Source organism: Coregonus lavaretus (assembly GCF_964263955.1).
Source record: "Coregonus lavaretus genome assembly, chromosome: 34".
Classification (NCBI taxonomy): Eukaryota; Metazoa; Chordata; class Actinopteri; order Salmoniformes; family Salmonidae; genus Coregonus; species Coregonus lavaretus.
In genome coordinates, this window is record NC_140021.1 from 12,191,401 (window position 1) to 12,217,078 (window position 25,678).

Here is a 25,678-nt window from a genome sequence, read left to right on the forward strand (position 1 = left end):
GGTAGAGTGACAGAGAGGGGGAGAGAAAGAAAGATGGAGAAGGGGGGGTGAGTTGGACAGAGAGAGGGGAGGTAGAGTGACAGAGAGGGGGAGAGAAAGAAAGATGGAGAAGGGGGGGTGAGTTGGACAGAGAGAGGGGAGGTAGAGTGACAGAAAGGGGGAGAGAAAGAAAGATGGAGAAGGGGGGGTGAGTTGGACAGAGAGAGGGGAGGTAGAGGAGAGGTGTTTTCAGAGCAGAGAAAGTCAACTCTGCTCTTCTGGAATCATGTCAGTGTGACGTACTGTCAGGGCTTCACCGAAGGGTTGGACGTTGGAGTGGTGAAAAGTTCCACATTTCATTTGAAGTTTGAGGTTAGCAGCGCCTCCCCAAAAGTTTAGGTAATCATCACAAACCCCCATGAACCTCTAGGCCTGGGTCTCCCCCTCTATTGAAATACAATGGCCCGTCATCTTGAAACGTGAAAGCCCTGTGTGTGAGAGGACTGCTTTATCTCAGAGAGAACACCATCACCATCTGTTGGCTACAGACCGTACACACACCACATAGTCACTTACAGTGGAGGGATTCTTCTCTCTCTCTCTCTCCATTCCTCTTCCTCCTCTTTTCTTGTTCTGTTTTTTCATTTCCCTCCTTTATTCAATTACTCATCCATCTGGACAAATGACTTCCATGCCAAGAGGGAGATAGAGAGGGAGGGATAGATCGAGGGAAAGAGAGGGAGAGGGATAGGTAGAGGGGAAAGAGATGAGGTGAGTTGTTTGTTCCTAGAAGGACGTATGCTCTGTATGTATGTTTAATTAGTTTGTGTGTGTGTGTGTTGCAGTGCGTGACAGGGTGAGGACTAAGATGGAGCGAGACATTCTGGTGGAGGTCAACCATCCCTTCATCGTTAAACTGCACTATGGTGAGTTAGCCAATCACAGCTTAGTACTACAGTGAGGTAGCCAATCACAACATAAGTCCTCTGGTAACCAATCAGATGTCTCTCCTCAGCATTCCAAACAGAAGGGAAACTCTACCTCATCCTGGACTTCCTACGAGGAGGAGACCTCTTCACACGACTGTCTAAAGAGGTGAAGGCGTGTGTGTGTCTCACCCTCCTCTCTGTGTCTAGAGGTGTGTGTGTGTGTGTGTGTGTGTCTCACCCTCCTCTCTGTGTCTAGAGGTGTGTGTGTGTGTGTGTGTGTGTCTCACCCTCCTCTGTGTGTAGGTGTGTGTGTGTTTATGTGTGTGTGTGTTTCACCTGCCTCTGTGTGTCTGTGTCTAGAGGTGTGTGTGTGTGTGTGTGTGTGTGTGTGTGTGTGTGTGTGTGTGTGTGTGTGTGTGTGTGTGTGTGTGTGTCTCACCCTCCTCTCTCCTGTGTAGGTGATGTTCACAGAGGAGGATGTGAAGTTCTACCTGGCAGAGTTGGCTCTGGCCCTGGACCACCTCCACAGCCTGGGCATCATCTACAGAGACCTCAAACCAGAGAAGTACATACACACATGTACACACACACAAACACACATACACACTCAGATTGTGTGTGTTGTTTAGTATCTTTGTCTAAAGATCAATTTGTGTCCTTTCAGCATTCTGCTAGACGAGGAGGGACACATCAAGCTGACAGGTGGGCAATATCAGACCTGTGTGTGTGTGTGTACTGTATGGATCATGTGTGTATTCTCACTGCAGACAGTAAGGAGTCATGAGAACAAGGCTTACTGCTCTCTCTGTGTGTTTGTGTGTGTGCGCATAGACTTCGGACTCAGTAAGGAGTCTATAGACCATGAGAACAAGGCCTATTCGTTCTGCGGGACGGTGGAGTACATGGCTCCGGAGGTGGTCAACAGGAGAGGCCACACCACCAGCGCTGATTGGTGGTCCTACGGCGTGCTAATGGTGAGAGGGGCGGGGCCACAAACCTTATATGGTTTATTTACCAGTTCCTTATTTGTGTTGTGTTACAGGTTGTAGTTAGGTTGTTTGTGTGATAAAAAAAAATATATCTTCCTTCTATCCCAGTTTGAGATGCTGACCGGAACGCTACCATTCCAGGGGAAAGACCGCAAGGAGACCATGACCATGATCCTTAAGTGAGTCTCTTTGACAAGGTTGACCATTTGACCATTATTATCTCACTGGAGTAGTGTGTGTGTGTGTTCTGTGCCAGCGGTTCCCAACCTTTTCTGTTCCGGGGACCACCAAATCACTGTCAAAAGCTCGAGGACCACCAATGTTATCAATTAATGTAACAGATTAAAGGCCTATTATTAACATTAGAAAAAAAGTAATGTAAAATTGCTTATAATACCGTTAACAATCCCAATTGTTGTTATTTTTGGAAGAAAACAAATATTTATTTTTTAATTGCAGACGGTCCGTGGACCACAGGTTGAAATGCTGAGGCAGCCCAGGGGAAAAGAGTGGGGGATTAATATTAGAGGAGGTATTTGTAGCGCTCAGCAGGAGGGCAGGATGGATGGACAGACTAGAAGAGTGATAAAAGCAGATAATGGAGCTAGCTAAGTGGAATGTTTGACGTTTATGACGGAAAGGGGGAGAGAGATAAGTAGAGTAAGAGAGAGGGAGGGTGGAGGAGGAGAGAGATGGAAGGGTGCAGAAAAGGGAGAGAGATGGAATGGGTGAGAGATATTTGAACACAGAGAATCATGTATCGCTCTCTCAGTGGAAAATGCTGAGAATGTTTGTCTCTCTCGGCTGCTGAGATCGTTTCTGTAAAACGCTGAGTTAGTTTCCTGTGTGTATTACTGTGAATGGACTTCAGCATTCAATCAGATTGAATACAGGTTGATATATGATGACTGTGTCAATATCCACACTCTAATGTTCTCTATTTTCCCCTCTATCACTGCCTTCTCCTCTTCTGCATTCATACCTGTCTTTCTTTACCTCCCTCTCTCTCTCTCTGTCCCTCTCCTCAGGGCTAAGTTGGGGATGCCACAGTTTCTGAGTTCCGAAGCCCAGAGTCTCCTGAGGAACCTTTTCAAACGCAACCCTACTAACAGGCTAGGTAACACAATCTGATCTTAGGGCAGGGTTAAGCTTTCCCCCTAATGGTTAAGGTTAGGAGTTAATATGATCCTAGATCTGTGCTGAAGTGTAACTTCTTGTTCTGTTCTCTGTAGGAGCCGGCCCAGACGGAGTGGAAGAGATCAAGAGACACCACTTCTACTGCACCATAGACTGGAACGTGAGTGTGTGATGTGATGTCTCTTCTCACTGCGTTTCAGACGCTGTAGTGTCAGTATAGACTATTTAATGTGTCCTCTATCTCTGTTTGTAGAAACTGTTCCTTAGAGAGCTCTGCCCTCCCTTCAAACCTGCTACGGGACGACCTGACGACACCTTCTATTTCGACCCAGAGTTCACCGCTAAAACACCCAAAGGTACACACACATGCTTGCGCATGCACACACATTCGTCTCTCCATCCATCCATCTGTCAATTACTCATTCATCTGTTGAAGTTCAACCACTTGCTTGTCTTCTGTGTGTGTGTGTGTGTAGATTCCCCAGGGGTTCCACCCAGTGCCAACGCCCACCAGCTGTTCCGAGGATTCAGCTTCGTAGCCATAACAACAGAGGAAGAGGCACAACCACTACAGACTGCTATAGTACAGGTACACACACACACACACACACACACACACACACACACACACTAGAGCCCTGCACAAGCATGAAATGTAAGCCCTACCCATGCCCGCGACATTCAGGCCTTACCCTGCCCTTGCCAGATTGCTTCTGCCAAATTTAAGGCCCGTCCCTGCCCGAACCCGAAATCAGAAATAACTTTGTCCGTTAGCTGCTCATCTTTGTCTGTCCCCCGCTCTCTACTTGCGCTGCTCCATGCGCTCTCTGCGTGTGAGTATCGATAGCAACGGCTCCGCTTGGCTACTTTTTGTAACTCTAAATTCTGTCAAAACTCACAGAATATTATTATTTTCTGTGAAATAATATCTCCTGTCGACTCAGACAATGTTCTTGTCTTATATTTTCCGAGGTTGATCTTGTATTTTATGAGGTTGAAGCAATTTGCGACACCATTTTATGATCATAAGATATGACTGCAGAGACACTGAGCAGCAGAGCAGGAGGGAGCAAATCGCTCAGCTTCAAAATGTTGGTGATCAATTTAATCATTCTTGAAAATGATATCCAAGCCTGACCCGTATCCTAGTTATTGATTTTTAAAAAACAGGGCTCAGGTCGGGTAGCAGAGCTCTTACAAACAGACACACGAATACACACACACACACACACACACACACACACAGTCTTGTTATGTGTAGTTTCACATCTGTGTCGCTCATGTTTACGTAGCAGCTGCACAGAAATGTGTCCCAGTTTTCTGAAGCGTATGAAGTGAAGGAGGATATAGGAGTGGGATCATACTCCGTCTGCAAACGCTGTATACACAAGACCACTGGCATGGAGTACGCAGTCAAGGTGAGACACACACACACACCGCAGAAAGCATTGATATTGCCCATTGAGCATTAGTATTCAGACCCATACATACATAAGTTGGTCTTGGTTTTAACTCCAACACATTGTGTGTGTTCCATCCAGATCATCAGTAAGGCCAAGAGAGATCCAACGGAGGAGGTGGAGATTCTACTGAGATACGGACAACATCCCAACATCATCACACTGAAGGACGTGAGTTTCACACACACACACACACACACACACACACACACACACACACACACACACACACACATATACATACACACACACACATACATATACATACACACAGGTACAGCTATAACCCTGTTGTCTCTGCTGTAGGTGTTTGATGACGGCAGGACAGTGTATCTGGTCACAGAGCTGATGAAGGGAGGAGAGCTGCTGGATAAGATACTGAGGCAGAAGTTCTTCTCAGAGAGGGAGGCTAGCGCTGTCCTATACACCATCACCAAGACTGTTGAATACCTACACGTACAGGGGGTGAGTGTGTTTCATGTGTGTGTGTCGTTCAAGGACTTTGATACATTTCTGAGCCTCAATACTTTATTTTTACAGCATACATAGTTATCTTTCAATGTGTCGATGTGGGTGTGATTGACTGATCGGTTGATCGTTTTCCAGGTGGTGCACAGGGACCTGAAGCCCAGTAATATCCTGTATGTGGATGAGAGTGGAAACGCTGAGTCCATCAGGATCTGTGACTTTGGTTTCGCCAAGCAGCTGAGAGCTGAGAACGGCCTGCTGATGACACCATGCTACACCGCTAACTTTGTAGCTCCAGAGGTACGTACCATGCCACACTCTCTCTCTCTCTTTCAACCTCAGATGTTCTCTATGTGTGTGTACCCTCTCATCCACTAATCATACAGTATGTGTTTTCTAGGTGTTGAAGAAGCAGGGTTATGATGCTGCCTGTGACATATGGAGTCTAGGAGTCCTACTCTACACCATGCTGACAGGGTAAGGCTGTGTGCGTGTTTTATCTGTGTGAATATGGTTATTTGTGTATTCGCAATTGTTTACCCTTCTCTCTCCTCTCCTCTCCTTTCCTCTCCAGGTTCACTCCATTTGCCAATGGTCTAGAGGACACTCCAGAGGAGATCCTGGCTCGGATCGGTAGCGGGAAGTTCTCTCTGACCGGAGGATACTGGAACTCTGTCTCAGCCGAGGCCAAGGTACACACACACACCGAAGCCAAGGGAATGTTACCGACATTCAAACACGATATTCAATGGGTGATAATGTTGTAATGTTTTTGACTTCTGACCTGTAGGAGCTGGTGTCTAAGATGTTACACGTGGACCCCCACCAGCGTTTGACAGCTGGCCAGGTGTTGCGTCATCCCTGGGTCACACAACGCAACCAGCTGCCCAAATTCACACTCACCAGACAGGACGCTCCACACCTGGTCAAGGTAACACACACACTATGTCTCACTATATTTTACTGTCTTTTTCATATACAGGGATGTGTATTGCAATATTTTAATGACTTCAAATAAAGTTTGATTTGATTTGTGCAGGGCGCCATGGCAGCCACCTACTCTGCCCTCAACAGGAACGTCCCACCTGTCCTGGACCCTGTGGGATGTTCCACTCTGGCCCAACGGAGGGGGGTGAAGAAACTCACATCCACTGCCCTCTGACCTTTAACCTTTCACCTCAGACATATAACCTTGCCGGAGCTCTGCTCACAGACGGGCAGACCTGGTCCCTCAGGTGACCTGGACAGAACTCTGATGCACCTGGGACCCCCCTGACCCTGCTCTGTTATGAACTAACCCAGTGGTGTCCACCCCTGGTGCTGGAGAGATACAGAGTATGCAGGCTTTAGAACCTGTTAGGGCTGGAACTACAGCCTGTAGCTCTGTTGGACCAGGGCTAGTGGTGACCACTCTAACATTGTATCGTCTCTCCAGTTTTGCTTTGTACAATCAGCGTTGCCTCTAGATACTCAAGAGACACGTGTCAGGAACATGAATGTGCTGTATATATATATATATGTATGTATGTATGTATGTATGTATGTACCTCTGGGAACATTTAAGAGATACCTGCATATGCATTTAAGACCCAATTTATGATGAACTGTATAACTGTAGCTCTGTGTGTAAACCTTAAGTAGCCTCTTTAGTGACCGAGTCATCAGACAGGGACAAAACTAGTGATGTAATCAGAGTGAGAACAAATATAGTTCCACTGACCCCGCCCCCTATATTGAGACAAGCTCCTCCCAGTCAGCCACAACATCCAATCAGAGTGACGGGAATGAGGTCCAATCATGGCTCAGTGGACAGCCTACTCTGTCCACACCAACTCAGCTCTACAGACACTAAGGTAAACCTTATTCTGGACCAGTGTTAAGCGGGGGTTAGCTGGGCAGCGAGTCTGTGGATTGCCCAGTGTGCATGTTGCTGCCTTATACAGTGCCCTCTGTAATTATTGGGACACTGAAGCATTTTTTTATTCTATTGGCTCTATACTCAATAAGTTTGGATTAAAAAAATGACTGAGGTTAAAGTGCAGACTGTCAGCTTTAATTTGAGAGTATGTTCATCCATATCATATGAATCATTTAGAAATTACAGCACTCTTTGTACACAGTCCCCCCATTTTAGGGGACCAAAAGTATTGGGACAAATTCACTTATGTGTGTATTATTAAAGTAGTTAAAAGTGAAGTATTTGGTCCCATATTCATAGCACGCCTACATCAAGCTTGTGACTCTACAAATGTGTTTGCTGTTTGCATTTGCTGTTTGTTTTGGTTGTGTTTCAGATTATTTGGTGCCCAATAGAAATGGTAAATAATGTATTGTCATTTTGGAGTCACTTTTATTGTAAATAAGAATAGAATGCGGATTAATGTGGATGCTACCATGATTATGGATAATTCTGAATGAATTGTGAATAATTATGAGTGAGAAAGTTAGACGCATATATCATGCTAACCTCCCGTTATTGTAATGGTGAGCGGTTAGCATGTCTTGGGGGTACGATATTTGTGCATCTGTAACTTTGTCACTCATCATTATTCATGATTCATTCAGGATTATCCGTAATCAGGGTAGCATCCACATTAAATGTAGAAGTGTTTAGAAACATATTCTATTCTTATTTACAATAAAAGTGACTAAAGAAATGACAAAATACATTCTTTACCATTAATTTCTATTGGGCACAAAATAATCTGAAACGCAACCAAAACAAACAACAAATGCATCCAACAAATTTGTAGAGTCACAAGCTTGATGTAGTCATTGCGTGCTATGAATATGGGACCAAATACTTAACTTTGACTACTTTAATACACAGTGAATTTGTCCCAACACTTTTTATCCCCTAAAATGGGGGGACTTTGTACAAAGAGTGCTGTAATTTCTAAACGGTTCACCCGATTTGAATGAAAACACCCTCAAACGTCATAGTCATTGTTTGATTTCAAATGCAAACTTTTTGAGTACAGAGCCAAAAGAAGAAAAAAATACTTCACTGTCCCAGTAATTACGGAGGGCACTGTATTTCCCGGTTCCGAGGAGCATTTGAAGGCATGTGTGTGGATGAAGCTGTGAAGAGTCTGAGTCTGGCACTGAACTGTCACTAATGTACTAGTAGAGCAACTCAGGTTTCTAGGAGATGAAATACAATGCATTTTATAAGTCCATTAACTAAGTCATGTAAGCACACAGGTGGGGGTGGGAAAGGCCCTTGGATGTAGAAATGTGTGAATAGAACGGACGTGATATTTTATGATGAATTTAACCTGCTGTCTGGAATGACATGACAGTTGTGGAGGTAATCCAGTATGTTACTGTCTGGGCCCGCTGGCACATACTGACTTCTTGTCAATCCCTTTAAAGCGCTGTCTGTCTAATTGAATGAAGAAAACTGTAGCTATCAATGATTTGTAGCGGTATTATTGAGCGAATAATCTGATCCTGGACCAGTGGTGAACTACCTATTCGATCTCTTCTGGATGTGTTGTAACACACACAGTCTTTCCGTTTCTGATTGACTGTTAACAGTGCTTAGCTGTAAGGTTGTGTGTTTGAGACGTTTGTATGGTGTTGTTTTGAGAGTAGATGAGATGCATTGCTTCTCTCTTTGGGACGGTTTCCTGGACACAGATTGCGCCAAGTCCTAGACTTAAAAGCAATTTCAATGGATAATCTGTCCAGGAATAGGCACAATCTGTGTCCAGGAAACCGGCCTTTTGTGTCCCACTCTCTTTCCACTGTCCCTGTGGAGATAGAGTCCTTCCCTTCCCCCCTGCTGCTACCGTCTCCTCTCTTTGGTGTCACAGTAGGACTTTGTATTGAACATAATAAAAAGACCTTCAGTATATGACTGCGTGTGTTTTTCACTGACCAGTAAATACCATAGAAAGGCTTTTTATTCAGACAGAACATGTCAATAGTGTAGAGAACAAAGCATCAGTAATGGAACCAGTCGACATCAAAAGGCTCCTTGTTGGGCAGGGCTACAGTGGCATTCGCGTTAATCTCTATTGGCCAGAGAAAGTTCACTTGGCTTTCTATTGGCCCAGAGAGAGTTCTCTCTTCTTCCTATTGGACCAGAGAGTGCCTACTGTATACATTTACATTTTTTACATTTTAGTCATTTAGCAGACGCTCTTATCCAGAGCGACTTACAGTTAGTGAGTGCATACATTTTCGTACATCTAGTCCCCCATAGGAATCTAACCCACAACCCTGGCGTTGCAAGCGCCATGCTCTACCAACTGAGCTACACGGGACTAGATGGGGTGTATTCAGTGAGGTGAAACATTCAGAGTGTTGCAGATAGAAATGTAATAGAGATGACACTAAACCTCATGACAGACAACCCATATGTTTGACAAAGTATTTGTTCTATACAATACATTTCTATGGGTACGTTGCACCCACAAACCCTACCCATAGTGCTGTACTACTAACCCTGGAGTATTGTAGGAAATAAACAAAACGCTGATAAAGAGAAAAGTGCAGATCCAGAACGAAAAGAGGTTAAACCTCATAGGCTCAGGTATGGTCTAATAATATACTCTATACCAACATAAATGTTTAACTCAGAAGCACTAAATTACATTTTATAAATGTGACTATCACATTTTACGTAAAGCTACTTACCGTTAATGTTGTGTAAGAGAACTATAGATCTAAATGTATAGAATACAAAAGATTCAACTGAATTCTCTCTATATGAATGACAGAAATTAAGGATAGAAGAGAAGATGCATATAATGTAGAATATTATGGGGCTTATAAAGGGCTTACAATGTTTTAAAAGACACATGGCCTTCAAGGTAACAGTGACGAACAAATACTGTACATATGGCTCAGTCTTTTCTGTTTCTATCTACGTGGGGTGGCTCCGGCGGACCTGCTCTCACCTGGGGCCAAAGCCAGGCCACTGGTACTTTTCAGCTGACATTTACAGAACAATGGCTAACTGTGGACTTTAACACCTTCTCACAAAGCAACTGTTTTGATAATGCAGAGATTGTTGATTATGCTACTACTGTCAGCACTAGCTATGGAAACACCATTTCCCTAGTTTACATAAGGGTGTATACACTAGTGGAACACTGGTGTTACAATCGAAAAACAGTATACTGTACAAATACTGCACAAGTGGGCTTCATTCGGATATCCAATAAGGATCCTGTTGTCACCAACCTAGACTACCTCTAAATAACAGTTAGCTTGGAGGTAATTTCTCCCATTCGGTCTGTATCGATAAAACAGTTCATCTTCTGTAACAACCAAGTACTAGATGTTCTCTAGTTAGAGGATTTGATCCCAGGCTCAGTGTTCTCATGTACAGAAATATTCACTGATAAAGTTCCCAGGTCAGTTTTCCATGTCAGAGGAGGGGCATGGTTATCGGACAAAGGGGAGGGGTTAAAACACAGAACTAGATTGAGATTCTATGGTTAGAAGTTCTTCTTCTTTAATGTCTTGTAGATGGACGTTATCATCTTGTAGAGAGGCAGGGTTGTTGTGTAGAGGGGAGCTATTTTTTTTCAGAGGGGCTGTACTATGATTCATTGTTTTGTCAGGTATGTTGAGTTTGCTAGACTGCTGGTCCAGCTGCTGCTGGTTGCGTCTGAGAGAGTGGTTTCTCAGGTGGGCAGTGAGGCCCCTCTGGGTCAGCTGGTAGATACGACACTCATAACAGTAGTAGGGAGTCACGGACAAGTGTCTAACCTGATGTTTTAGGAAGCTGTCGATGGAGTTAAAGGTTTTTCCACACTCCTCACAGTGTGGGACCCTGCCCGGGTGTTCCGTGTCGTAGTGCTTTTTCGTCGTGTACTTTCGCAGGATATCCAGGGAGCAGAAGGAGCAGCGGAATGTCAACTTGTGGACACTGGTGTGACAACGAGAGTGCTTGTCCAGGCTGGTCTGGTTTCTGTAGTATATGTTACAGAGTGGGCAGAAGAATGTCTTCTTATGGCTGGGTTGGTATTGATTCTGCTGCACCTGGGCTGTCAGGTAAGCATCATAAGCCTTTTTCTGCTGCTCCCGGGTTTCCCGGGCTTTCTGGGCTTTCAGGTAAGCATCATAGGCCTTCGTCTTCTGCTCCTGGGCTCCCTGGGCTTTCTGGATAGTTTCCAAGGCCTTCTTCTTCTTCTTGTCATCCTTTACACGGTGGAAGCGGATGTGAGTCCTCAGGGACCTCTTGGTTGTGTAGTGTTTGGGGCAGAGTGGCACTGGGCAGGTGTATTTTTCACCATTGCAGCAGCCAGTCTTGTGCTCCATTAACTCGCTTCGGGACTGGAAGGTGTTGGTGCATTGTGGGCAGCGGAACCCTGCCACTCTCTTCTTCTTTCGCTTCTTCTCTTCTTCCTCCACAGTCTGACCTTTCTGTCTCTCCCTCTCTTCCTCCCTCGCCCTCTCTGCAATCATCTTCCACTCATCTTCCTCTGTTTTCTTCCTCTCTTGCTCCCATCTCCACCACTGCGGCCCCGGAAGCTTTTTCCGTCTCCCCTTTTTCACCCACATCTCTCCCCCCTCCTCCATCCTCCATCCCTCCTCCTCCTCCTCCCCTACCACATATTCTCTCCATTCCTCCTCCTCCGGATTTGAGTTTTCTATCACAAACAGCTCCACCTCATGGTCCGTCACATTCATTTTCTCCATCATCCATTCTTTTATTCTGCTCCTTTTCTTCATCCTCTCTTCCCTGTCAATCTCTGTTACCATGGTATCATAGCCTCCTTCCTCTCCTTCATCTGGGTGAGAGTGTGAGTATTCCATCCCATACTCTCCTCCCTCTTCCTTCCTCTCTCCTGTGTGTGAGTCTCCTATTTCCACCACTCTAATCTGGTCATAGCTCCCTGCAATGGTCTCATCCTCCCCAACATTTTCCTCTTTGATTGAACTAAACGACTTGTTGATTGAACCCAACAAATTGTTTGAGCGATTCACCTGCGAGTCCAACTCCCTGTCCACCGGCTCCTCCTTGATGCCAGTCGTTTTTACTTCCAACATCCCAGTCCCCTTTGCACTCTCAGCGGACACCTGTGAGATGAACAAGAAGTGTTTAATTTAGAGGCAAAATGATTAAATTAAAGTTATAGTGTTTGGGCTACACTTGGTTTAAGAAACTGTAGGCTAGGCCTGGAAGACAATTTTAGATAGCCATTAAGAATAAGAACTAAAAAATACCATAAGAACAAAAAATATGGTTTTGTTGGTGGTGTAGAGTGGGAAAGGTGAAAGAAATGAACTACTTAATTGCCGGCAAATGTTTGGAGCAATGCGCCACCATCTTCTCTACTATAGGGCAATTCCAATTTTTACCATAACACCTTTACTGGAAGAACTGTGCAGATGCAACGTTTGGTAAAATCATTTCAGTAAAAGCTCTGTTTTTTATATATCCAAAACCTGTAAAATATCTGCTCCGGATTAAGACTGGACCAGACCAAATCTGAACCAATCATAGACGTCTATGTTTCACAAGTTTGTACAGATGAAGTACAGCACAGTATATGAGTACAGTACATTAGTGTACTTTTCTTTACTGTACTGTCCAAACTTGTGAACCCAACTGTGGTTTCTGACTACTATGATTTCCCATTGTAGCCAATTCAATTGCCGAAATTCCATTACAGATTTTTCGGAAATTCCGTTACTGATTTGGTAACGGATTTCAAGTTCTAATCAATTAAAAATTCCTATCAAACAAAAAAATCAAACAAAATTGATTTCAGTAAAAACACTATAACTAATTGATAGGTCTACCTTTACTTGTTACTTCTGTGAACTTTCATTATCCTCCCTCCTTATGAGGGAGAGAAATTAGAAAATATCTTCAAGATACAGTTTTTGGTAATGGAATTTCAAGGCACAAGGACAAGTTTCTTAAACTTACACAAGGCAACATTTTGCCAAAACTAAATATAAGTGTTGACATTAGTTTGCAGGGGTCTTTACTTCAACATGATTGTATTTTGATGTATTTCTAATACCTTTTAATACTTTTTCTGGCAGATGTTTCCTAAGACCCCTTTTTCATCTGTTTGACCAGAAATCAAAGCCTTTGCTTCTTCCAAACTTTTTAGGATGGAAAATGCATATATGCCTTAAAAGGCCACATCAGTAGAATGCCACTTTTTCGAACTGAAATACGATGGCCAGAGCTTACCCATGATGTTGCACAACGATTTAAGTCAATAAGTCATCATTTTAGTCAAAGTATTATATATATATATGTATGGGCTTGAAGTGACAAACTGGAACTGCCCGCTTCGTGAAAATTCATGTCAATGCCTTGTATTTTCCTATGAAATGATGTGTAAATAATTTTTAGCCTAGGTTTTGTTTCAGGGCTAGGTTTTATTTGAAATGTACCACCCACTAGCATGGCATTATTTATTAATCAGAAACACCTGCAAAGTTCGAGTCGCAACTGAGCTGAGCAATATAATACATAACCTTTGGTTACAGCAAAGATGGTGGAAAATTAAGAAATAAGGCAGGAGGAGGTGTAGTATATGGCCAATATACCACGGCTAAGGGCTGTTCTTATACAGCCCTTGGCCGTGGTATATTGGCCATATATCACAAACCCCAGAGGTGCCTTATTGCCATTATAAAACTGGTTACCAACGTAATTACAGCAGTAAAAATACATATTTTGTCATACCCGTGATATACAACGGCTGTCAGCCAATCAGCATTAAGGGCTCGAACCACCCAGTTTATAAATGAAGATACACTATACAGTGAGGGAAAAAAGTATTTGATCCCCTGCTGATTTTGTACGTTTGCCCACTGACAAAGAAATGATCAGTCTATAATTTTAATGGTAGGTTTATTTGAACAGTGAGAGAGACAGAATAACAACAACAAAATCCAGAAAAACGCATTTCAAAAATGTTATAAATTGATTTGCATTTTAATGAGGGAAATAAGTATTTGACCCCCTCTCAATCAGAAAGATTTCTGGCTCCCAGGTGTCTTTTATACAGGTAACGAGCTGAGATTAGGAGCACACTCTTAAAGGGAGTGCTCCTAATCTCATCTTGTTACCTGTATAAAATACACCTGTCCACAGAAGCAATCAATCAGATTCCAAACTCTCCACCATGGCCAAGACCAAAGAGCTCTCCAAGGATGTCAGGGACAAGATTGTAGACCTACACAAGGCTGGAATGGGCTACAAGACCATTGCCAAGCAGCTTGGTGAGAAGGTGACAACAGTTGGTGCGATTATTCGCAAATGGAAGAAACACAAAATAACTATCAATCTCCCTCGGCCTGGGGCTCCATGCAAGATCTCACCTCGTGGAGTTGCAATGATCATGAGAACGGTGAGGAATCAGCCCAGAACTACATGGGAGGATCTTGTCAATGATCTCAAGGCAGCTGGGACCATAGTCACCAAGAAAACAATTGGTAACACACTACGCCGTGAAGGACTGAAATCCTGCAGTGCCTGCAAGATCCCCCTGCTCAAGAAAGCACATATACTTGCCCGTCTGAAGTTTGCCAATGAACATCTGAATGAGTGAAAGTGTTGTAGTCAGATGAGACCAAAATGGAGCTCTTTGGCATCAACTCAACTCGCCATGTTTGGAGGAGGAGGAATGCTGCCTATGACCCCAAGAACACCATTCCCACCATCAAACATGGAGGTGGAAACATTATGCTTCAGGGGTGTTTTTCTGCTAAGGGGACAGGACAACTTCACCGCAACAAAAGGGACGATGGACGGGGCCATGTACCGTCAAATCTTGGGTGAGAACCTCCTTCCCTCAGCCAGGGCATTGAAAATGGGTCGTGGATGGGTATTCCAGCATGATAATGACCCAAAACACATGGCCAAGGCAACAAAGGAGTGGCTCAAGAAGAAGCACATTAAGGTCCTGGAGTGGCCTAGCCAGTCTCCAGACCTTAATCCCATAGAAAATCTGTGGAGGGAGCTGAAGGTTTGAGTTGCCAAACGTCAGCCTCGAAACCTTAATGACTTGGAGAAGATCTGCAAAGAGGAGTGGGACAAAATCCCTCCTGAGATGTGTGCAAACCTGGTGGCCAACTACAAGAAACGTTTGACCTCTGTGATTGCCAACAAGGGTTTTGCCACCATGTCCTCGGTTGCAACACTCACTACCAAGTTCCAAACTGCCTCTGGAAGCAATGTCAACACAACAACTGTTCGTCGGGAGGTTCATGAAATGGGTTTCCATGGCCGAGCAGCTGCACACAAGTGATTAATCACGCTTCACCATCTGGCAGTTCGACGGACAAATCTGGGTTTGGAGGATGCCAGGAGAAGGCTACCTGCCCAAATGCATAGTGCCAACTGTAAAGATTGGTGGAGGAGGAATAATGGTCTGGGGCTGTATTTCATGGTTCGGGCTAGGCCCCTTAGTTCCAGTGAAGGGAAATCCTATTGCTACAGCATACAATGATATTCTAGACGATTCTGTGCTTCCAACTTTGTGGCAACAGTTTGGTGAAGACCCTTTCCTGTTTCAGCATGACAATGCCCCCATGTACAAAGCGAGGTCCATACAGAAATGGTTTGTTGAGATCGGTGTGGAAGAACTTGACTGGCCTGGACAGAGTCATGACCTCAACGCCATCGAACACCTTTGGGATGAATTGGAACGGCGACTGCGAGCCAGGCCTAATCGCCCAACATCAGTGCCCGACCTCACTAATGCGCTTGTGGCTGAATGGAAGCAAGTCCCCGCAGCAATGTTCCAACATCTAGTGGAAAGCCTTCCCAGAAGAGTGGAGGCTGTTATAGTGGCAAAGGGGTGACCAACTCCATATTAATGCCCTTGATTTTGGAATGAGATTTTTGATAGGCAGGTGTCAACATACTTTTGGTCACGTAGTGTAGTTCACTCAGGCCATTTACCATTGAAGAAAATGGTCAGTTCCGGTCTACTTAACGGGGTGGGTCTTCCATAGACGGGTTGGCTGTTTAGCAACAAAAACGACGCGCGCACCACCATGGGGCAAAACAGATTAGGTTGGCTTAGATTGTTGACAACATGTAAGCTATATTTCGTCTCCAATGTTTATTGAGAACATAAATCAATTTGCACAACGACTACTTGTTGTCTCTCAAATACATGGTTACAGTTGTTGGTTAGCTAGCTAGCTAGTGAATTTTTGCCATATTAGCATTTACATGAAATCAGTCAAAACACCTCAAAACATAACAAGATACACTGCTCAAAAAAATTAAGGGAACACTAAAATAACACATCCTAGATCTGAATGAATTAAATAATCTTATTAAATACTTTTTTCTTTACATAGTTGAATGTGCTGACAACAAAATCACACAAAAATTATCAATGGAAATCAAATGTATCAACCCATGGAGGTCTGGATTTGGAGTCACCCTAAAAATTAAAGTGGAAAACCACACTACAGGCTGATCCAACTTTGATGTAATGTCCTTAAAACAAGTCAAAATGAGGCTCAGTAGTGTGTGTGGCCTCCACGTGCCTGTATGACCTCCCTACAACGCCTGGGCATGCTCCTGATGAGGTGGCGGATGGTCTCCTGAGGGATCTCCTCCCAGACCTGGACTAAAGCATCCGCCAACTCCTGGACAGTCTGGGGTGCAACGTGGCGTTGGTGGATGGAGCGAGACATGATGTCCCAGATGTGCTCAATTGGATTCAGGTCTGGGGAACGGGCGGGCCAGTCCATAGCATCAATGCCTTCCTCTTGCAGGAACTGCTGACACACTCCAGCCACATGAGGTCTAGCATTGTCTTGCATTAGGAGGAACCCAGGGCCAACCGCACCAGCATATGGTCTCACAAGGTGTCTGAGGATCTCATCTCGGTACCTAATGGCAGTCAGGCTACCTCTGGCGAGCACATGGAGGGCTGTGCGGCCCCCCAAAGAAATGCCACCCCACACCATGACTGACCCACCGCCAAACCGGTCATGCTGGAGGATGTTGCAGGCAGCAGAACGTTCTCCACGGTGTCTCCAGACTCTGTCACGTCTGTCACGTGCTCAGTGTGAACCTGCTTTCATCTGTGAAGAGCACAGGGCGCGAGTGGCGAATTTGCCAATCTTGGTGTTCTCTGGCAAATGCCAAAGATCCTGCACGGTGTTGGGCTGTAAGCACAACCCCCACCTGTGGACGTCGGGCCCTCATACCACCCTCATGGAGTCTGTTTCTGACCGTTTGAGCAGACACATGCACATTTGTGGCCTGCTGGAGGTCATTTTGCAGGGCTCTGGCAGTGCTCCTCCTGCTCCTCCTTGCACAAAGGCGGAGGTAGCGGTCCTGCTGCTGGGTTGTTGCCCTCCTACGGCCTCCTCCACGTCTCCTGATGTACTGGCCTGTCTCCTGGTAGCGCCTCCATGCTCTGGACACTACGCTGACAGACACAGCAAACCTTCTTGCCACAGCTCGCATTGATGTGCCATCCTGGATGAGCTGCACTACCTGAGCCACTTGTGTGGGTTGTAGACTCCGTCTCATGCTACCACTAGAGTGAAAGCACCGCCAGCATTCAAAAGTGACCAAAACATCAGCCAGGAAGCATAGGAACTGAGAAGTGGTCTGTGGTCACCACCTGCAGAACCACTCCTTTATTGGGGGTGTCTTGCTAATTGCCTATAATTTCCACCTGTTGTCTATTCCATTTGCACAACAGCATGTGAAATGTATTGTCAATCAGTGTTGCTTCCTAAGTGGACAGTTTGATTTCACAGAACTGTGATTGACTTGGAGTTACATTGTGTTGTTTAAGTGTTCCCTTAATTTGTTTTAGCAGTGTATATAAATAACAAGATGAAACAAGCCACTTACGATTCCCCACATGGCAGTTTGTCATTCTTTTTGTATTTGTATTTTTTATATTGCAACTTCCATCAATGTAATTGTCTGCATCACTTCCAATCCCCCATGTTTTTTTCCCCGCGCAAATATATATCTACACACATACAGTGGGGAGAACAAGTATTTGATACACTGCCGATTTTGCAGGTTTTCCTACTTACAAAGCATATAGAGGTCTGTAATTTTTATCATAGGTACACTTCAACTGTGAGAGACGGAATCTAAAACAAAAATCCAGAAAATCACATTGTATGATTTTTAAGTAATTCATTTGCATTTTATTGCATGACATAAGTATTTGATACATCAGAAAAGCAGAACTTAATATTTGGTACAGAAACCTTTGTTTGCAATTACAGAGATCATACGTTTCCTGTAGGTCTTGACCAGGTTTGCACACACTGCAGCAGGGATTTTGGCCCACTCCTCCATAAAGACCTTCTCCAGATCCTTCAGGTTTCGGGGCTGTCGCTGGGCAATAAGGACTTTCAGCTCCTTCCAAAGATTTTCTATTGGGTTCAGGTCTGGAGACTGGCTAGGCCACTCCAGGACCTTGAGATGCTTCTTACGGAGCCAATCCTTAGTTGCCCTGGCTGTGTGTTTCGGGTCGTTGTCATGCTGGAAGACCCAGCCACGACCCATCTTCAATGCTCTTACTGAGGGAAGGAGGTTGTTGGCCAAGATCTCGCGATACATGGCCCCATCCATCCTCCCCTCAATACGGTGCAGTCGTCCTGTCCCCTTTGCAGAAAAGCATCCCCAAAGAATGATGTTTCCACCTCCATGCTTCACGGCTGGGATGGTGTTCTTGGGGTTGTACTCATCCTTCTTCTTCCTCCAAACACGGCGAGTGGAGTTTAGACCAAAAAGCTATATTTTTGTCTCATCAGACCACTTGACTTTCTCCCATTCCTCCTCTGGATCATCCAGATGGTCATTGGCAAACTTCAGACGGGCCTGGACATGCGCTGGCTTGAGCAGGGGGACCTTGCATGCGCTGCAGGATTTTAATCCATGACGGCGTAGTGTGTTACTAATGGTTTTCTTTGAGACTGTGGTCCCAGCTCTCTTCAGGTCATTGACCAGGTCCTGCCGTGTAGTTCTGGGCTGATCCCTCACCTTCCTCATGATCATTGATGCCCCACGAGGTGAGATCTTGCATGGAGCCCCAGACCGAGTGTGATTGACCGTCATCTTGAACTTCTTCCATTTTCTAATAATTGCGCCAACAGTTGTTGCCTTCTCACCAAGCTGCTTGCCTATTGTCCTGTAGCCCATCCCAGCCTTGTGCAGGTCTACAATTGTATCCCTGATGTCCTTACACAGCTCTCTGGTCTTGGCCATTGTGGAGAGGTTGGAGTCTGTTTGATTGAGTGTGTGGACAGGTGTCTTTTATACAGGTAACGAGTTCAAACAGGTGCAGTTAATACAGGTAATGAGTGGAGAACAGGAGGGCTTCTTAAAGAAAAACTAACAGGTCTGTGAGAGCCGGAATTCTTACTGGTTGGTAGGTGATCAAATACTTATGTCATGCAATAAAATGCAAATTAATTACTTAAAAATCATACAATGTGATTTTCTGGATTTTTGTTTTATATTCCGTCTCTCACAGTTGAAGTGTACCTATGATAAAAATTACAGACCTCGACATGCTTTGTAAGTAGGAAAACCTGCAAAATCGGCAGTGTATCAAATACTTGTTCTCCCCACTGTATATATACACACACACACACACACACACACACACACAAACACACACACATAAAGTGAGGGAAAAAAGTATTTGATCCCCTGCTGATTTTGTACGTTTGCCCACTGACAAAGAAATGATCAGTCTATAATTTTAATGGTAGGTTTATTTGAACAGTGAGAGACAGAAAACAAAAAAATCCAGAAAAACGCATGTCAAAAATGTTATAAATTGATTTGCATTTTAATGAGGGAAATAAGTATTTGACCCCCTCTCAATGAGAACGATTTCTGGCTCCCAGGTGTCTTTTATACAGGTAACGAGCTGAGATTAGGATCACACTCTTAAAGGGAGTGCTCCTAATCTCAGTTTGTTACCTGTATAAAAGACACCTGTCCACAGAAGCAATCAATCAATCAGATTTCAATCTCTCCACCATGGCCAAGACCAAATAGCTCTCCAAGGATGTCAGGGACAAGATTGTAGACCTACACAAGGCTGGAATGGGCTACAAGACCATCGCCAAGCAGTTTGGTGAGAAGGTAACAACAGTTGGTGCGATTATTCGCAAATGGAAGAAACACAAAATAACTGTCAATCTCCTTCAGCCTGGGGCTCCATGCAAGATCTCACCTCGTGGAGTTGCAATGATCATGAGAACGGTGAGGAATCAGCCCAGAACTACACGGGAGGATCTTGTCAATGATCTCAAGGCAGCTGGGACCATAGTCACCAAGAAAACAATTGGTAACACACTACGCCGTGAAGGACTGAAATCCTGCAGCGCCCGCAAGGTCCCCCTGCTCAAGAAAGCACATATACATGCCCGTCTGAAGTTTGCCAATGAACATCTGAATGATTCAGAGGAGAACTGGGTGAAAGTGTGTGGTCAGATGAGACCAAAATCGAGCTCTTTGGCATCAACTCAACTCGCTGTGTTTGGAGGAGGAGGAATGCTGCCTATGACCCCAAGAACACCATCCCCACCTTCAAACATGGAGGTGGAAACATTATGCTTTGGGGGTGTTTTTCTGCTAAGGGGACAGGACAACTTCACCGCATCAAAGTGACGATGGACGGGGCCATATACCGGGTGAGAACCTCCTTCCCTCAGCCAGGGCATTGAAAATGGGTCGTGGATGGGTATTCCAGCATGACAATGACCCAAAACACACGGCCAAGGCAACAAAGGAGTGGCTCAAGAAGAAGCAAATTAAGGTCCTGGAGTGGCCTAGCCAGTCTCCAGACCTTAATCCCATAGAAAATCTGTGGAGGGAGCTGAATGTTCGAGTTGCCAAACATCAGCCTCGAAACCTTAATGACTTGGAGAAGATCTGCAAAGAGGAGTGGGACAAAATCCCTCCTGAGATGTGTGCAAACCTGGTGGCCAACTACAAGAAACGTCTGACCTCTGTGATTGCCAACAAGGGTTTTGCCACCAAGTACTAAGTCATGTTTTGCAGAGGGGTCAAATAATTATTTCCCTCATTAAAATGCAAATCAATTTATAACATTTTTGACATGCGTTTTTCTGGATTTTGTTGTTGTTATTCTGTCTCCCACTGTTCAAATAAACCTACCATTAAAATGATAGACTAATCATTTCTTTGACAGTGGGCAAACTTATAAAATCAGCAGGGGATCAAATACTTTTTTCCCCTCACTGTACATATATATATACACATACATACATATACAGTTGAAGTCGGAAGTTTACATACACTTAGGTTGGAGTCATTAAAACTCGTTTTTCAACCACTCCACAAATGTCATGTTAACAAACTATAGTTTTGGCACAAGTAATTTTTCCAACAATTGTTTACAAACAGATTTATTTAACTTATAATTCACTGTATCACAATTACAGTGGGTCAGAAGTTGACTGTGCTTTTAAACAGCTTGGAAAATTCCAGAAAATGATGTCATGGCTTTAGAAGCATCTGATAGGCTAATTTACATAATTTGAGTCAATTGGAGGTGTACCTGTGGATGTATTTCAAGGCCTACCTTCAAATTCAGTGCCTCTTTGCTTGACATCATGGGAAAATCCAAAGAAATAAGCCAAGTCCTCAGAAGAAAGATTGTAGAGCTGGTCTGGTTCATCCTTGGGAGCAATTTCCAAATGCCTGAAGGTACCACGTTCATCTGTACAAACAATAGTACGCAAATATAAACACCATGGGACCACGCAGCCGTCATACCGCTCAGGAAGGAGACGCATTCTGTCTCCTAGAGATGAACGTACTTTGGTGCGGAAAGTGCAAATCAATCCCAGAACAACAGCAAAGGACCTTGTGAAGATGCTGGAGGAAACAGGTACAAAAGTATATATATCCACAGTAAAACAAGTCCTATATCGACATAACCTGAAAGGCCGCTCAGCAAGGAAGAAGCCAATGCTCCAAAACCGCCATTAAAAAAGACAGACTACGGTTTGCAACTGCACATGGGGACAAAGATCGTACTATTTGGAGAAATGTCCTCTGGTCTGATGAAACAAAAATAGAACTGTTTGGCCATAATGACCATTGTTATGTTTGGAGGAAAAAGGGGGTACTTGCAAGCCGATGAACACCATCCCAACCGTGAAGCACGGGGGTGGCAGCATCATGCTGTGGGGGTGCTTTGGATTTGGATTTCTATTTGCCATATATTTTTTAACTGTACTGTGATGTTTCACAAAAGTTCTGAACCCTTATATTCTCATTGTTTCTACAGATTGTAAATTGAAAATATTGTTTTTTGCTAAAAGTATTATTATATTATTGATCGATTGACTATTGACTATCACCCAGTAGAGCTATCTGCAGGGTTAGCTCCAGGTAAATATTGCAATCCTTCAGCCATTCCTGTCATTCTTGCTAGTTATCTGGCTATCCAGAATCACAACAACAGGCAGACTTCTGCCCCATGGAAGCGCGCAAATTGTTTGTGACGTTGTCAGCCAACCCATCTATAGACACCAATGCAATAGCAGCTGGGTCTGGTCTACTTAGTTCATCACATTGAACCAGAAAAAAACAGCGAATGGGATGTCTCTTTTCCTCTTCTGTCTCTGGCAAAGCTTTTTACTGTAGCCTACACTTGGCTGCCTGAGCCATGGAGCAAATGAAAATATGGGGTGCAAACATATTTTTGCACCTCCACTTTTTATTTGACCAGCAAATAATCATAATGAATTGGATAATTTGACACGTTTCACTTATGTTTGCGCTAGTCTGTAAAAAAAACAAAAAAAAAACATACAATTTTATAAATGGTAAAATTGCATGTGATATGATTGCATTTTGGAACCCCGCTCCCCCCGTCGCCCTAAAATAAATGGTTTTGACCACACTCCACTGCTTTGATTGATGCAGCTAGAAATCACAAGTGTCTATCCTACACTGAACAAAAATATAAACGCAACATGCAACAATTTCAAAGATTTGACTGAGTTACAGTTCAAATAAGGAAATCAGTCAATTGAAATAAATTCATTAGGCCCTAATAATATACCTGGCGCTGATGAATATGGCAGCCTCGCGACTAGCTCTTAGGAAACTTGGCAGTATTTTGTTTTTTCCCCACTTTGAGGATAACACAGTGCCACTGACGAGGCCCACGATCAAGGACTGTGGCCTCTCTTTCTCCGTGGCCGACCTGATTAAGACATTTAAGCATGTTAACCCCCCGCAAAGCTGCCAGCCCAGACAGCATCCCTAGCCACGTCCTCAGAGCATGTGCAGACCAGCTGGCTGGTGTGTTTATGGACATATTCCGTTTCCCAGTCTGCTGTTCCCACATGCTTCAAGATGGCCACCATTGTTCCTGTACCCAAGAAAGCAAAGGTAACTGAACTAAATGACTATCGCCCTGTAGCACTCACCTCTGTCATCATGAAGTGCTTTGAGAGACTAGTCAAGGATCATATCACCTCTACCTTACCTGTCACCCTAGACCCACTTCAATTTGCTTACCGCCCCAATAGATCCACAGACGATGCAATCGCCATCACACTGCACACCCCATCTGGACAAGAGGAATACCTATGTAAGAATGCTGTTCATTGACTATAGCTCAGCATTCAACACCATAGTACCCTCCAAGCTCATCATCAAGCTCGAGGCCTTGGGTCTGAACCCCGCCCTGTGCAACTGGGTCCTGGACTTCCTGACGGGCCGCCCCCAGGTGGTGAAGGTAGGAAACAACATATCCACTTCGCTGATCCTCAACACTGGGGCCCCACAAGGGTGCGTGCTCAGCCCCCTCCTGTACTCCCTGTTCACCCATGACTGCGTGGCCAAGCACGTTTGCAGACGACACAACAGTAGTAGGCTTGATTACCAACAATGACGAGACCACCTACAGGGAGGAGGTGAGGGGTCTGGGAGTGTGGTGCCAGGAAAATAACCTCTCACTCAATGTCAACAAAACAAAGGAGATGATCTTGGACTTCAGGAAACAGCAGAGGGTGAACCCCCCTATCCACATCGACGGGACCGCAGTGGAGAAGGTGGAAAACTTCAAATTCCTTGGCGTACACATCACTGACAAACTGAAATGGTCCACCCACGCAGACAGTGTGGTGAAGAAAGCGCAACAGAGCCTCTTCATCCTCAGGAGGCTGAAGAAATTCGGCTTGGCACCTAAAAACCTCACAAACTTTTACAGATGCACAATTGAGAGCATCCTGTCGGGCTGTATCACCACCTGGAATGGCAACTGTACCGCCCGCAACCGCAGGGCTCTCCAGAGGGTGGTGCGGTCTGCCGAACGCATTATCGGGGGCAAACTACCCACCCTCCAAGACACATACAGCACCCGATGTCACAGGAAGGCCAAAAAGATAATCAAGGACATCAACCACCCGAGCCACTGCCTGTTCACACCGCTATCATCTAGAAGGCGAGGTCAGTACAGGTGCATCAAAGCTGGGACGGAGAGAATGAAAAACAGCTTCTATCTCAAGGCCATCAGACTGTTAAATAGCCATCACTAGCACATTAGAGGCTGCTGCTGCCTATTGAAATCACTGGCCACTTTAAGAAATGGAACACTAGTCACTTTAATAATGTTTACAGTCACTTTAATAATGTTTACTTATCTTGCACTACTCATCTCATATGTACAGTTGAAGTCGGAAGTTTGCCTGAAGGTACCACGTTCATCTGTACAAACAATAGTACGCAAGTATAAACACCATGGGACCACACAGCCGTCATACCGCTCAGAAAGGAGACGCGTTCTGTCTCCTAGAGATGAACGTACTTTGGTGCGGAAAGTGCAAATCAATCCCAGAACAACAGCAAAGGACCTTGTGAAGATGCTGGAGGAAACAGGTACAAAAGTATCTATATCCACAGTAAAACAAGTCCTATATCGACATAACCTGAAAGAGCGCTCAGCAAGGAAGAAGCCAAAAATAGAACTGTTTGGCCATAATGACCATCGTTATGTTTGGAGGAAAAAGGGGGCACCTTGCAAGCCGAAGAACACCATCCCAACCGTGAAGCACGGGGGTGGCAGCATCATGCTGTGGGGGTGCTTTGCTGCAGGAGGGACTGGTGCACTTCACAAAATAGATGGCATCATGAGGAAGGAAAATTATGTGGATATATTGAAGCAACATCTCAAGACATTAGTCAGGAAGTTAAAGCTTGGTCGCAAATGGGTCTTCCAAATGTACAATGACCCCAAGCATACTTCCAAAGTTGTGGCAAAATGGCTTAAGGACAACAAAGTCAATGTATTGGAGTGACCATCACAAAGCCCTGACCTCAATCCTATAGAAAATGTGTGGGCAGAACTGAAAAAGCGTGTGCGAGCAAGGAGGCCTACAAACCTGACTCAGTTACACCAGCTCTGTCAGGAGGAATGGGCCAAAATTCACCCAACTTATTGTGGGAAGCTTGTGGAAGGCTACCCGAAACGTTTGACCCAAGTTAAACAATTTAAAGGCAATGCTACCAAATACTAATTGAGTGTATGTAAACGTGTGACCCACTGGGAATGTGATGAAATAAATAAAAGCTGAAATAAATCTCTCTACTATTATTCTGACATTTCACATTCTTAAAATAAAGTGGTGATCCTAACTGACCTAAGACAGGATTAAATGTCAGGAATTCTGAAAAACTGAGTTTAAATCCAAAATGTATTTGGATAAGGTGTATGTAAACTTCCGACTTCAACTGTAT

At 44.5% G+C, this 25,678-nt stretch overlaps 1 protein-coding gene across 1 annotated transcript in view; it reads left to right on the plus strand.

Annotated features, from left to right (window-relative positions):
• Positions 1-7,644, plus strand: part of LOC311109331 (ribosomal protein S6 kinase alpha-3-like) — a 30,605-nt gene extending 22,961 nt beyond the window's left edge. The window contains exons 5-22 of the mRNA XM_084152178.1: positions 825-905; positions 995-1,074; positions 1,367-1,473; positions 1,573-1,610; positions 1,740-1,882; positions 2,006-2,076; positions 2,926-3,014; positions 3,130-3,194; positions 3,288-3,390; positions 3,511-3,623; positions 4,327-4,452; positions 4,576-4,665; positions 4,801-4,959; positions 5,101-5,262; positions 5,363-5,439; positions 5,537-5,654; positions 5,753-5,893; positions 6,002-7,644. Of these exons, the coding sequence (XP_084008304.1) occupies positions 825-905; positions 995-1,074; positions 1,367-1,473; positions 1,573-1,610; positions 1,740-1,882; positions 2,006-2,076; positions 2,926-3,014; positions 3,130-3,194; positions 3,288-3,390; positions 3,511-3,623; positions 4,327-4,452; positions 4,576-4,665; positions 4,801-4,959; positions 5,101-5,262; positions 5,363-5,439; positions 5,537-5,654; positions 5,753-5,893; positions 6,002-6,124 (1,886 nt within the window). The 3' untranslated portion in view covers positions 6,125-7,644. The remainder of the gene's footprint in view (positions 1-824; positions 906-994; positions 1,075-1,366; positions 1,474-1,572; positions 1,611-1,739; positions 1,883-2,005; positions 2,077-2,925; positions 3,015-3,129; positions 3,195-3,287; positions 3,391-3,510; positions 3,624-4,326; positions 4,453-4,575; positions 4,666-4,800; positions 4,960-5,100; positions 5,263-5,362; positions 5,440-5,536; positions 5,655-5,752; positions 5,894-6,001) is intronic.
• Positions 7,645-25,678: the final 18,034 nt, after the last annotated feature.